This window comes from Chrysochloris asiatica, unplaced genomic scaffold, assembly GCF_000296735.1.
Source record: "Chrysochloris asiatica unplaced genomic scaffold, ChrAsi1.0 scaffold00266, whole genome shotgun sequence".
Classification (NCBI taxonomy): Eukaryota; Metazoa; Chordata; class Mammalia; order Afrosoricida; family Chrysochloridae; genus Chrysochloris; species Chrysochloris asiatica.
In genome coordinates, this window is record NW_006408784.1 from 177,375 (window position 1) to 192,629 (window position 15,255).

The 15,255-nt window shown below is 36.7% G+C and overlaps 1 protein-coding gene across 2 annotated transcripts in view; it reads left to right on the top strand.

Annotated features, from left to right (window-relative positions):
* The window catches only part of SSH2 (slingshot protein phosphatase 2), a 302,716-nt gene that overhangs the window by 107,108 nt on the left and 180,353 nt on the right, over positions 1-15,255 (top strand). For both annotated transcript variants that reach the window (XM_006874177.1, XM_006874176.1), the window contains one exon: positions 10,081-10,124. In XM_006874177.1, the coding sequence (XP_006874239.1) occupies positions 10,081-10,124 (44 nt within the window). The remainder of the gene's footprint in view (positions 1-10,080; positions 10,125-15,255) is intronic.

Genomic DNA, 15,255 nt, shown 5'->3' on the forward strand with positions numbered 1-15,255 from the left:
TTGCTTTCCATCTTTTTTTTTTCATGAACTTTTGCAGCCCCCTCTGTATTCTCTTGATACCGTCTGTGGATGCTTTGCTTTCTCCACTTCAAATGTATAATCGTAGACTTGTCTGCCCTCTAGTGGACATCTGTGGTTAAATTAACTAGCTTCTGTCAAAACAAAGGGGTTGATGTTTTTTAGGATAAGGTGCCTAATTCTTTTGATTGACTTTCCAGATTTTAGCCTCTGCCTCTTTACAGAATTTGTTATTGCCACCAAGGTAACAGATTTATAATTTCATTCTATTTTCTAAAATGCTGTTAAATACCTTTCCTGACTTCTCCATAGGATCAGGTCCAAGCTTCTGTCACTCTAGACCCCTGACCCCTACGATTCAGATAGGTTTCAGCTAATCCAATTCACACTGACCTCAATGTGTCACATGTCTCAATTTGCCCTGTTGGTCTCTGCCTCTTCAGATTTTACTCTTCCTTCAAGTCCAGACTTAAAGCCCACTAGTTTCTGTGAACACTTGAGTATAGTGAACACAGTAATAGTTCTTTCTAAAATCCTGTGCCATGTATGCCTTGTACCATTCATTTACATTGGATTTTTTAGATAAGCCTTTCAAGTACAATAACCTTATCTCCTCAGTAAAATAAATGCATTAAGTATGGTGGTGATGGTGTTAAGTATTACTGAGGTGATTTTGATGCATAGAGACCCCAGTATAGGATTTCTGAGGAGAGGCTAGTGGGTTTGAACCACCAACGTTGTGGTTAGCAGTTCTTATCCTATCCACACCAGGACTCCTTTACTATCTCATATTTCTTTGTTCTGTAAAAGACCCCTCTAAAGTGTTTAAAAAAAAAAAAAGCAGAGATGGTACTTTAAAGAATAAGGTGCACCTGAGCCAAGCTGTGATCTTTTAGACTGCTTCATACACATGTGAAAACTGAACAATGAATTAGGAAGAACTAAGAAGAATTGATGCCTTTGAATTATAATGTTTGTGAAAAATATCGAAAGCACCATAGACTGCCAGAAAAAAAAAAAAAAAAAAAAACTGTTTAGGAGAAGTACTGCTCCTTAGAAGTAAGAGGTGAGACTTTTTTCTCAAACTACTTTGGATCAGTCCTTGGAGAGGGACATCATGCTTGGTAGAGGGTCCATGAAAAAGAGAAAGACCCTCAGTGAGCTGGATTAACATGTTTCGTTCTGTTGTGCTATGAGTGGCTATGTGTCAGAACCAACTTAATGGCACCTATACTCACACACTTAATAAATATGTTGAGTATTTGCTATTCAAAGATATCCAGCATCCTGACTCTCTCTTTTTTCCCCTGTCAATGATTAAAAAAAAAAAAAAATCCACTTTTCATGGAGTCATTTCCAACTCATAGGATTTCCGAGACTGTAAATCTTTAAGGGAGCAGCCAGCTTCATCTTTCTCCCTGATGAATACTGGTGGATTTGAACTGCCAGCCTTCTGGTTAGTAGTCATGTGCTTATCCTACAGTGTCACCAGGGCTCGTTTATATAGATTTAAATGTGAATATTAATGTTGTTATTGTTGTTGTTAAGTGCTGTTGAGTTGGTTCCCACCCATAGCGACCCTGTACAGGATTTCCAAGGACAGACTGGTTAGCTTAAACCGCCAACCTTGCACTGCAAAGAACCAACCAGGTAGGCAGTTTTTATTTGTAGCATTTGCTATTTCCCTGAAAAATATTCCCACTATGTGGCGCTGTGGGTTAATGCACTGGACTGCAAGATTGATTTGAACCGCAAGGTCAGCGGTTCAAGCACACAAGCCACTCCTCAGAAACCCTATACAGGGTCGCTATGCATTGGTTTTGACTCAACAGCACATAACAACAACAACATGCCCAATTCCATGCTAACAATTAAGTCTCACAAAAATTTAACAGTTGTCTTTTGTGAGCCTCTACTAATTCAGCTCCAGCTTACTACGCCGCTGGCCCCACCAGAGAGCTAAAGAATGACAATCTGTAGGCGTGAGGACTGGAGATTTTTGTTACAGAAAGTTCTCGAAGGGAACCAGAGTCAAGAACCAGTCATTTGCAAGGTTTCTATATTGTCATATCTGAACCTGCCAGATACAATAGGTTCAGAACACAATTAGATTCATGCTGTTTAAAACGGAACTTAAAGGACTTGGGTTTTGGGTGATAGAAAAGACCATATAACCACTCCAAAATTATCACAAGTAGGTTAATAGCACACATTAAATAATTTTTTAAGTGGAATAAGGATTGTAGACAAAAGACACCCAGTGACAGATCCAAAGAGCTGGTTCCTCCCCCACCTTCTTTGTTTCTGTTTATAGGAGAGAATCTAAGGCAGGAATGGTGAAAGCCCTTACTTCCTCTTTGAGCTTATGTACTTCACATCTGCTTTTTTTAAAAGCCAGAAGCACAGCATTCTCTCTTCTGGTTTTAAAACTCATACCCACTCTTAGAAAGACTACTAGATTTCCTTTCCTGTATGACAGACACTTTCCACTATTAGTTTATTTCCAAGGGCAGAATCTGAAATCTGTAATGCTGTTATCTAAGATTGCTACCATTAAACGTTATAGACTCCTAACAATCAATATTACTTAATAGTTTTAATGTCCAACACCTGTACTTATACTCCAGCAATCCACAGCTGATCAGCATCCCCAAACATATGGAAACTCTGAGTTTTCTGCCTTTATATGCCAGCTATTCTGCCTGAAAGATTTTCTCCTATTTTAATTAGATAAAAAGCTCTCTTGCTCATGCCTATCCCAAAATTAACTTCTGTAAAGTATTTCCCAATCCTACAGTCAGTCACGCCCTCTTCAGTGACTTCTATATATCATTTTGTATATCCCGCTTGTTAGTTGCCTTTGTATTACAAAATATAATTTTGCCTAGTCTTGTGCCATCTTCATGATTGCTGATATGTTTGAGTCCATTGTTGTGACTCTTGTGTCAACCCATTTTTTTTGAGGATGTCTTTGTTTTCACTGTGCCCTTTTCTAGCCGATGGTCTTTCTTGATAACATGTTCAAAGTTAAGTGAGCTGAAGTCTCACCATCCTCAAATTCTAAGAAGCATTCTGGTTGTATTTTTTTCTAAGATTCATTTTAGTCACAGGATACTTCCTGAGTAATAAAAACCATCCTTTTAACCTTTTAGGGCTACAATGTAACTGGTTTACAGTTCTCACTAAATGAAAATGTACAGCCACTTAGCACCAAGTGCTTACATGACCCATTATCGCGCATTCATTCAACTCGTTATCAAGTTCCAGCTGCACATAACACATGTGTTGAACATAGTTGTTGTTAGGTATTATTTAGTCAGCCCCAACTCATAGCAACCTTATGTACAGCAATGAAACATTGTCTGGTCCTGGTCTTTGCTATGCTTGCTTCCACCGTTACAGCCACTATGTCAGTACAACCTCCTGAGAGTCTTATCTTTTTCACTGACCTTTTTACTTTTCCCAGCATGATACTCTTCTCCAGGTACTAGTCCCTCCTGATAACATGTCCAAAGTACTTAAGACAAAGACTGCCCATCTCACTTCTAAGGAGCATTCTAACTGTACTTCTTTCAAAATCTTTCAAGATTTTATTCAATCTTCAGCAGTCTTCAGCACAATATTCTGCACCAACACCATAATTTAAAGGCATCACTTTTTCTTCAGTCTCCCTTATTCGTTTTCCAGCTTTCACATGCATATGATGTGATTGAAAATACCCTGGCTTGGGTGCAAGCAAACCTTAGTCCATAAAGTTACATTTTTTTGCCTTTTTTTTTTTTTTAACACTTTAAAGAGATCTTTTGCAACACAATGTAATATATCACTTGATTTCTTGATTGTTGTTTTCCTAGACATTGTAGACCCAAGTAAAATGGAATTCTTAACTTCAATCTTTTCTCCATTTATTAAGACTGTTGTTTATTATTGGTCCATTTTGTGAGGATTTTAATTTTCTTTTATTTCTATAAAAGCTGTCTTTGATCTTTATTAGTAATTGTTTCAAACAATCAAGGTTGTGTCATTTGCTTATCAAGGGTTGTTAATGAGTCTTTCTGCAATCCTGGTGCTGTATTTTACATATTATCCAGCTTCTCAGATGATGTGCTCAGCATACAGATTGAATAAATATGGTGAAAGGCTACAACCCTGACACACACCTTTTCTGATTTTAAACCACATAGTATCTACTTGTTTGAATTCCCTCTTGGTCTACGTACAGGTTCCACATGAGCACAATTAAGTATTCTGGAATTCCCATTCACATGTTGTCCATGCTTTGTTACTGATCCACACAAACGCCTTTGCATAATACATAAAAATAAAACACAAATATACATCTTTCTGGTATTCTCTCGTTTAAGTCAAGATCCATCTAATGTCAGCAGTGATAGCCTTTGTTCCACATTCTCTTCTGAATCTGCTTGAATTTCTGACAGCTCCCTGTTGATACACTGCTGCAATCATTTAAAAATTATCTTCAGCAAAATTTTACTTGCATGGGATATTAATGATACTGTTTGGTAATTTCTACATGCTATTGGGTCACATTTCTTTCTCATGGACACAAGTATGTATATTTTCCAGTCAGTTGACTAGGTAACTGTCTTTCAAATTTCTTGGCATAGAAAGTGAGTGCTTCCAGTACTGCATCAGTTTGTTGAAATATTCCAGTAGGTTTTCTGTCCATTCCTGGAGCCTTGTTTTTCGTAAATGCCATCAGTATAGCTTAGACTTTTTTTTTTAATACCATTGGTTCTTGATCATATGCTACTCTTAAAATGCTTGAACATTGACTTTGGTACAGTGACTCTTTGTATTCCTTCCATCTTTTTTGAATGCTTCTTGCATCATTCATTATTTTGCCTCTAGCACCTTCAATGTTGCAATATAAGGCTTGAATATTTTCGTCAGTTCTTTTACCTTGAGAAATGCTGAATGTGGCTTCCCTTTTGGATTTCCAGCTCCAGATCTTTGCACAGACAACGAGCTGCAGAGATACATGAAGCATGGTTTCTTCCCTTAAGGAGTCTACAGTCTGATGATAAAACAAGAACCCAAATATAACCCATGAACAAACTGAGTACTGCCACAAGAACAATGCACAGCAACTGTCAGGTTTGGCTAGAAACAGAGAGAATCAGTCAGGTGACCGGAAATATCGTGAGTCACTGTCATTTGAAACCAGCTATGAAGGCTGCAGAATGATATAGTAGAGGGGAAGGAGCTTACAGGTTGATGCAGCATCATGAACAACAGACATCATAGGTATCTTTGAAAAATTACAAATGAGTTCACTTAAACTGAGCATATATGGACAGTGTAAAGAATCTGGAATGATAAGGTTTAGGAAAGTATTGCTTCACATTCTACCTAGCCCAGTGTTTTTGCAAAGGTGCCAGCATTTCCTTCCCCTGTATTCTCAGCAAATATTACTTAGATGCTTATATTTTTTTCAAACATCTTTTATTTAGTTATCTACCTTTATGCTCAACTATGCAAGGTCAGCAGTTCAAATATACCAGCCATTCCATGGGAGAAAGATGAGGCTTTCTGTTTCTTGGAAACCCTATACAGGACCACTATGAGTCAGAACTGACTCCACTGCACATAACCATCACCACATTAAATAGATTAATAAGAATATATTCGTCTTTCAGTTAACACTTAATGGTTTCCAAATACCCTAAAATTAAATGCACATCTGGGATCTTGTACCCTGTCATTCCTAAGTTGAATTTTTCTTAAGAATATCAATAAATAGTCTCAGGTGGGACATTCCCACTAGAAAGGACAAGAAAACCAGCCTGGAATAGCTGGAGTGACAGAAGATAAATCTTCAAAGAAAGTTAATCAGGAAAAACCCAAAACAAAAATGTCAGTATGACTGGCTACTACAATAATAAGGAAGATGATTGCCAGGAAGCCGTCAAGGCAAGCAATCGAGTTCCTTCAGGACAAACCCCCCTCTAAGACTGAAACTCAAAGGAAACACATGAGCAGGCATGTAAGCTTGCTGGCAACCACATTGGTCTACTGGTGAGTGGAAGAGGGGGAAAGGCAGCAATGAAAAACAGGCTGAGTTCAACCATAGTCCATTGATTCCCATTGACCTGGAGATGACAGAAGAGGAAGGGCTGGTTGGTCCAACGTGTGGTGAGACCTGGGGACACCTGAGCCCACGGACAAGGACATAGCCACAGAGGGCTAGGGCTGAGAGGGAAGCATCCAGCTGATATGAAGTGAGGGGAGATGCACAAGAACACCCAAACTTGCAGATAGTGCCCATTTGACCTAGCCTTGATGGCTTGATAATCAGAACTCAACTAGAGGAAGATGAAAAAAAAAAAAAGGTTAGTTTTTTTTTTTTGGATAAAGGAAACAAGGGTAAATTGCTTTAATTTGATGAACCTGACCTATACTCATAGAAGTGGTAACTCTATAAATACCAACAGAGAGGGAAGGAGGAGTCGTCACATCAAGTATCAATGCTGTCCCCTCTATACACGGGGTAGATAGTGACGGGCAACTTAGACATTGGCTACCGAAAACAAAGGGACATAAAAGCACGAAGTGACTGGCTTACAAGGTTTCAAGAGGGAATTTAGTTTAAGATTGTGTGGAGGAAGAAAGAGCCCCCACTGAATGGCTTTCATCATATCTAGATGGGTCTGGTTAAAAGAGATGGGGATAAGATTCTTATGATTCAATAGTGAATAACTGTTATCATGACTAATTGCAACTGTTAACAATTGTAAAGGTAGAAGTTCTGTAACAAAAATGGGGGAGCAGTTAATCTTACAGTCCAGAAACTTTCACCTGGGTTTATAGAGTTACTGTTGACAGCTTGATATCAAATAGATATATCATTCTTTGAAAGATAATGATACTCATGGCAAATTATCCTTGCTAATTTAGCTAAACAGCTATTGAGTTTAAAGATGAGTGGTGGGATTTAGCAATAGGACTCTGCAAATTAGAAAATTAAAAAGCCAATAAACATTTTATTTAGTAGTATAATTAATAAGCTCTTCTCCTTTGATTAAAAGGGGGGAACTATAGAACAGAATTTTATATTCTTACTGAATACAAACTTAATGGACCTATTGAAACTGGAGAAACCGTCACATCTATCATTCTGAGAAAATCTTCAAACCATGAACTGAAATTATCCCCTGAAATCATCTTTAAACTCAATATCTTTTAGCTAAATTAGCAAAGATAGTTTGCCATGATTATCATTATCTTTCAAAGAATGATATATTTATTTGATATCAAGCTGTCAACAGTAACTCTAAAAACCCAGATGAAAAAAAACCATAAGGAAATACTGGATTCTAATTCATTATAATACATTTTAGGGCAAGTATACTGCTGTTGTGCCAAAATCATTTGTAATGTTCAGTCATTTCAGGAGATAGCATGTGATCAAGAACCATTGGTAGTGAAGGAGGAAATTCAAGAAGCACTGAACGCATTGGCAAGAAACAAGCTCCAGGAATTGACAGAATACCAACTGAGATGCTTCAACAAACAGATGCAATATTGGAAGCCCTTCTATATATATCTATGTCAAGAAATTGGCACAACAGCTACCTAGCCAACCAACTGGAAAAGATTCGTATTTATGCCCATTACAAAGAAAGGCAATCAAACAGAATGCAGAAATTATCAAGCAATATCATTAATATCACATGCTAACAAAATTTTGCTTAAGATAATTTAAAAACTGAAGCCATATATCAATGAGGAATTTCAGAGATTCATGCTAGATTCATAAGAGGACTTGGAACAAGGGATACTGTTACAGATGTCAAATCTTTACTAAAAGCAGAGAATGCCAGCAAGACGTTTACCTTTATTTTGTTGACTATGCAGAGGCTTTTGACTATGTGGATCAGAATAAATTATGTTTAACATAACAGGGAATGGGAATTCTAGAACATTTAGTTGTGTTCATGTTGACCTGTAAATGGATCAAAAGAGGCAATTATTTAAACAGAACAAGGAAATGCTTTGTGGTTTAAAGTTGAAAAAGGTTTGCAAGAGTATTGTATTCGTTCACTTTATTTGTTCAATCAGCATATTGGACAAATAATCCATGACACTGGACTATATGAAGAATAATACAGCATCAATATTGGAAGATGACTTCTGTAATTTGCTGATGATGTGACCTTGTCTGCCAACAATGAAGATGACTTTAAGCACTTATTGACAAAGGTAAAAGACTATACAGTCTTCAGTATGGATTGCTCCTGAATGTGAAGAAAACAAAAAGCCTCACAACTGGACCAGTAAGCAATATCATGATAAATCTTGTAAAATTTGAAGTTGTCAATGATTTCTATCTGCTTGGTTCAATGATCAGTGTTCCTGGAAGCAGCAATCAAGAAATTCAAGACATTGCATTGGTCCAATCTGCTCAAAAGACCTCTGTAAAGCTTTAAAAAGCAAAGATAATCAAATTATGTTCTTTCAGTCATGTATGTGATGTATGTGAAAACTTGACATTGAACAAGGAAGACAGAAGAACTGGTACATTCAAATTGTGATGTTGACAAAGAATGTTGAATATACATTGGACTGCCAAAACAATGAACAAATCAGCCTTAGAAGAAATACTCCTTAGAAAATAGGATGGTGAGACTTTGACTTGTTTACTTTGGACACATTGTTAGGAAAAAACAATAGCTAGAAAAGGACATCATGTTTGGTACAGTCAGTGAAAACGAAGAAAATCCTCAAGCTGGATTGCCCCAGTAGCCACAACAATGGACTCAAACATCCTGACAGTCACAGAGACGGCACAGAACTAGGCAGTGTTTTATTCTGTTATACTTCAGGTCACCATGATTTGGAGCATACTCAAAAGCAGTGAAAAACAATGTTATCTTATGTGTCATTAAGAAAAACTAAATACCTCAACCCCGAAAAAACAACAACAAAGGGATTAGAAGCAAATACTGTTGAATGATGATGCATGGAGGAGATTGTAATCACTGCAATGAAACAATGAGTGTAAAACTGATGTTCCCCCATGTAAACTATAACTCAATTCACAATAAAAACTTAAAAAACTAAGTAGTGCAATAAATTCTAATCCATTGTTTGTTTTTATCAGTTTGATTGCAGCTATATTCTCAATTATAAGCATGTTATACTCAGTGAAAATTATGGAACAATCAGCCTTCTGTGCTTATAAGGAATAAATAATTGTGCTTATTTATTAAAATATTTAGCATAGTACCTTAAATATTTATATTATATAATTTTAAATATTTAGCATAGTACCTAACATAATGTAAATACTCAGTAAGTGGTAGTCATTATATTGATAAGGAGTCCTGGTGGTATGATGGGTTAAACACTGGGCTGCTAACCAAAATCTAGCAATTTGAACCCACCTGCTACTCTATGGAAGATGAGGCAGTCTACTTTTGTAAGGGTTTACAGCCTCAGAAACCCAGGGGAGTAGTTCTATTTTGACCTATAGGATCACTGTGAGTCGACATGATGGCAGTGGGTATTATGTTGATGGTGATGATGATTTGATCTTAAACACTGTATGAAGATGCTCAATGTTTAGGCTGTTGTGCAGGGAATAAAATAATGGGTCATCCTGAGAAAATTCACTGGTGATAGAATACTCACTCATTTTAAATTTGAGATAGCTTAACAGTAATATACATAGCATGTTCAGTTGCTTTCAGAGGTAATTCTTTTAATAATTAGTACTTTGCTATCCATAAAATTTATTTGTAGACTGTTGCTGTTTCCTCCATGAATAAGTTCTATTGACACATACAAAGAGGCTTCAAAAAATTTGTAGAAAAGTTGCATTCTCTTTTAATTTCATTTTCCACGAACTTTTGATAGCCCCCTTGTATCAGCCTCTTGGGGTAGTCACTTTTTATGACATAAATTTAGTTGGAGTAACATAGTTATTTATAAATGAGATACATATTGTCACATGTAAAGTTTAGTAAATTTGCATTATTGATATTGTGATACAAGATTTTAGGTTTTAAATTACTTTTTCTTTCTTTCTTATCTATATAGGAGGCAGACAGTGGGGAGGAGGAATGCCGGTCACAGCCCAGGAGGTATGTTTGCTCATTATACCCTGTAGCATTTTATAATTACTGTTTTATTAATTTATCAGATTCCAAGATGATCCACTGGTCTCTCAAAAATCAGATTGCTGTAAGAATTCAATTACTGACTCAGAAACATTTGAAATGGTAAACACTTGCCATGAAGTTAATTCATGACAATACCATGTTTGTCAAAAAAAGACCTGTGCTCCATAGGGTTTTAAATGACTGAAAGTAGTTGACCAGGCCTTTATTCCAAGGTTGATAGATTGCTTTAAAAGATCAAAGAAAAGCCAGTTTGGCCCAGTTTTGACCTAGGTCAAGAATTATCTTGAGTACTAAGCAAATATTCCTTACCTTTAGGAGAATATTAACTGAAGAACATTTTAGCCTTCAATTTTTTACTTATGTTTATCTTTCAATTTCATGTATTTTTTGGCAATTCTTACAGATTAGTTAATATTTCATTTCCTAAATGCAAATTATATACTGAATAACCTATCCAAACCTTTAAAATACAATGAGAAACGTTTTTCCTCTCTCATGGATACTAATCCCTGCTGCCATTAAAAGAAAACAATGATGGGAGAAATCTAGGAGGTATATAATAAGTTTCTCTTATTGTTGCAAGTGATTTTTTCAGAGCAACTCTTTCCCACAAGTAACAGTTCAGTAAGTTCTAGATAACTGTTTAAATGTTACCAAACATCTGTCCTGTGAACCCAATAAAACAAGCTAACTGATACAAAGAAAGGATACAAAAAGCATACTTGTTGTGGAGAGAAGCAGGTTAACAGAATACTTCCTTAATGATTACCAGGTATTTGTTGGTGATATGTTGTTGTCCTAAGTTGCCATCAAGTTGATTCCAATTCATGGTGACCTCCTATGTGTAGAGTAGGCTGTGAACTTTTGGAAGCAGAGTGTACTGTGTACTCTGGGTGAGTTTAAACTACCAATCTTTCAGCAAATAGTTGAGCACTTAACTGGTTATACCACCAGGGATTCCTGTTGATTTATTGCTCTTTCTTCTAAACTACAGGAGTAGTTTATTTATTGGTCTCTCTTCTAAACTACAAGTCCTGGTATGGTGCTGTGCATTAATGCACTGGACTGGTCAATTTGAACCACAAGGTCAGGAGTTCAAGCATACCATCTGCTCCTTAGAAACCCTACAGAGGATCGCTGTAGGTTGGAACTGACTTGACGGCACTTAACAACAACTTCTAAACTACAACTTAATATAGTTTATTTTCATCAATACTGAGAGTAATGGCAATATTTTAACTATCGTAGTTATTATATACGTTTTGGCTTGATTAAGTTTTCACTGCCTCTTAGGAAAGATCTGATAGTAAAGTGTCAGTCTTGCATAGAGCTAAGATAAATTAAATTATAACATTATTCCCATTAGAATGAAAAGGTTTCCAAAGAATTCTTAAATTTTCTGGTAAATTAAATTTAAAAATCTCTGAGTTAATTTCAGTTTTTATGTATTGATATGCCATCCATTGGAATAGTTATTCAAAGTATTACATAATGATGTGGCAAGTTCAGTTTATTCTCTGATTCATAGCACTGACTTTGTTAAGCCATTAAGAATCATGAAGACCCTTGTTTTTAAATTGCTAGCAGTAAATCTTTAATATGACCAGAAGAGGATTTGTTTAGACCTCTTCTAGTCATAAGAAAAGGATCACTTACGTAATAAATACAGAAAAACCTAGCAGTACCTTACAGAAAAGTTAGAAAACTAAAGAGGAAGGTGTGCTATCATTTGATAGTAATCATTTGATAGTAAGATGTCGACATGATGCTCCATCACCCTGCTTTGTGTTTTGAGAAGCAAATTAATTAGGTTAGCATTTCATAGAGAAGTCAAATACTGAGCTTATCACAGGATATGTTGTGGAGATTTTTTGTTTCACAGAAGTAGGGCTTTTGATATATTAAAAACTGGATCTGATCACATTACTATTCATCTTTTGCTTTTGCTTCACTCTGCACATCCCCACCATATAGATAGATATGTTACTCTTCCTGTTCAGAATAGACAACTATCTGCTATTGATAAATAGTTGGTCTGGCCACCAGGGGGTGTAGAGAGCTGTCTTCTTAAGTTCTGTCACTGTATGGAATAGCCCTTTGATACAAGTAGTTCACACTTTTTAAGGCTCTTTCACTAGCCACTTGACAGCAGTAAGAATTTTCATCACTAAAGTACCGCTGTGGGCTGATGCATCAGACTGCAAAGTCGTTTGAACTGCAAGGTTGGTGGTTCAAGCTCACCAGCTGCTCCTTGGAAATCCTATACAGGGTTGCTATGGGTTGGAATCGACTCAATGGCACTTAACAACAACAAAGTACTCTTCATCTTTGAAAAATGTATAAGAGACCCCTTCATTTTTATGTATCTTTATTCTGCATCTGGAGGCTATGCACTGCTTTGTCTGAAGAGTAGACCTTATCCTGAGCCAATACCACTTGATGGTATTGTTACGTTGGTAAAAGGCAATGCCAATACAAGTTATCCGTATGCTATCCCTGCCCTTGAGTTGTTCATAGCACGGCTTGGTTTTACTTTTAAATATACTCTGGAAATGGCTTTTCAAATACCTCAGAAACTTTAAGGTAAGACGAAGACAGTAGGTCTAACAGAAATTTGAGTCCTAGGAAGCTTCTAAAAGCAGCTCTGGTTAGTAGAATCTACACATGTACCCTCATAAACTCTCTCCAGCAGCAGCCTAGCACAGTTTTCAGGGCTCCTTCATGTGATAGTAAGTATTAGAATTTTATTCCTTTTTATGACTGAATAATATTCCATGCTATCTATATACCACTTAAGTCAAATAATCCAGAAACCAAAGAAAAACTACTGTTATTATATGAGGCATTTAGAATAGGTAAATTCATAGACAGAAAGTAGACTAGTTACCAGGAGCTAGGAAAGACTTCAAACCAAGCCAGTTGTTGTCAGATCACAGCATACATACAAATAATACATAACTGTGTACATATTTTTAAAAGACATAATTCACAGAATAAAGTTGCATTCATTGATGAATACGAAGAAGCTTCAAAAAGTTCATGGAAAACATCCTTTATTATTTTAACTCCATTTTTCCATGAATTTTTTGAAGCCCCCCTTGTATATTTTTTGTGAATTTATTATTAATTCTGCTCTAAAACTGTTGTTTTTTACAGAAATCTGGTAAATAAGATTAGCAATGGAAATTTCATAATAGTTTACAGAAATCTCTTCAAGAAAGTATAGGCTCTTGTCTGTTTCCTCTCTAGGATGCCAGTTCCCATGCATTACTTGTTTTTATATTCCTAAGGTCCAGGCCATGGCTTGGCACTTAATAGGCGCATATTACCTAATTGTTAAATTACTGAGTAAATGAGTGATAAATATTTGAACTGAAATTAGGGAAGCATGTATAGGAACAAGCACCTTGCAGCTTTAAAGGTAATTCATGACCAGATGATTAATTTTTATAGTGCTGTTACCTTCTCCCCAAAAGTAACCTACAAATCAGAGCCAAAGATTTGCTTATCCTACCAACCCCCAAAATTAGAATTTTACCTTCCTCCAGGAAGTATTCAAGAGACTTAAAATAAATGATAATAAAGTTAATATACTTTCCTTCTTTGTGGTTAATATGCAAACCACAAGATATTTGTCTTGTATGAAAAGATAAGAGGCTACTATTTTTGTTGTTAATTGCTGTCCGTGAAGTCAGTTCCAACTCATAGTGTCCCTGTATAGGGTTTCTGAGCCTTTAAATCTTCAAGGAGCAGAAAACCTCATCTTTCTCGTGCATAGCAGCTGATGGGCTCGAACCATGGACCTTGTGGTTTGCAGTCCAGTGCTTACTGTATGGATTCACCGCATTGCCAAGAGGCTATTGTTGTTGTTATTAAGTGCTGTTGAGTTACTTCCAACATATAGCAACCTTGTATAGGGTTTCCAAGGAGTGACTGGTGAGTTTGAACCACCAACCTTGCAGTTCAAACAGACCTTGCTATTGAGGATTTATCCTACAGCACCACACCAGAACTCTTAAGAGGCTATTTTTGTTGTCAAGTTTGTCCGGACCCATAGCAACCTTGTATAGGGTTTCCGAGGAGCTGCTGGTGAGCTTGAACCACCGGCCTTGTGGTTCAAACTGACCATGCAGTTCAGTGCATTAACCCACAGTGCCACACCAGGACACCAGAGGTTATTAGGAAATGTTTATTAAGAACATTCCATTTTTGAACTACTGAGTTCAATATAAAGTCAAGGTTTTGTTTGTTTGTTTCTTTCTTCTTGTAGGTTTATATAATATAAACTTTAGAAAATAACTCATTTACTAAAATTCTCATTATTTCTCTTACCCTGGGTGTGTGTGTGTGTGGAATGTGTATGTATCTATCCTATGTGTGTATTTATGTCTTAAATATATATTTTTTTAAGTTTTTATTTTGAATTGAGTGATAGTTTACATGGGGGAACATCGGTTTTACATTCATTGTTTCATTGCAATGATTACAGTCTCCTCCGCGCATCATTATTCAACAGTATTTGCTTCTATTCCCTCTGTTTTGTTTTGTTGTTTTTTTTATGGGGTGGGGGATGTACACAAAAACACTCAGGAATATATAATAGTTTAAACATCCAAAGGGCACATTCTACATGCTTGCCTCCTAGCCACCGGCACACAGCCTTTCTCTTTCCATGAGTCTAGAGTCCTCAGCTGCTCCATCTCTCCGTGTCCCCATCTCTGTCCATCTCTGGTGTCACTGCTTTTCTGGACAGGGTCCCACATTCCGCTTGTGCTCTTCTCCCTTGATGGTCCTAGGGTCCTCTGTTCCTGGATTGTAAGATTAACTACTCCCCCCTTTTTGTTACAAAACTTCTACCTTTACAATTGTGACAGTCGTAATTAGTCATGATAACAGTCACTCACTATTGAACTTAAGAATCTTATTCCCATCTCTTATGGGAAATTCCCACTTGAAAGGACAAGCAGACCAACCTGGAGTGGCTAGAAGAACAGAGATACTTCTTGAAAGAAAGACCTACAGGAAAAATATAAAACAACATAGGCAGACCGACTGTTACTACAAGCACAAGCAGCATGCTTGCCCAGGAAAC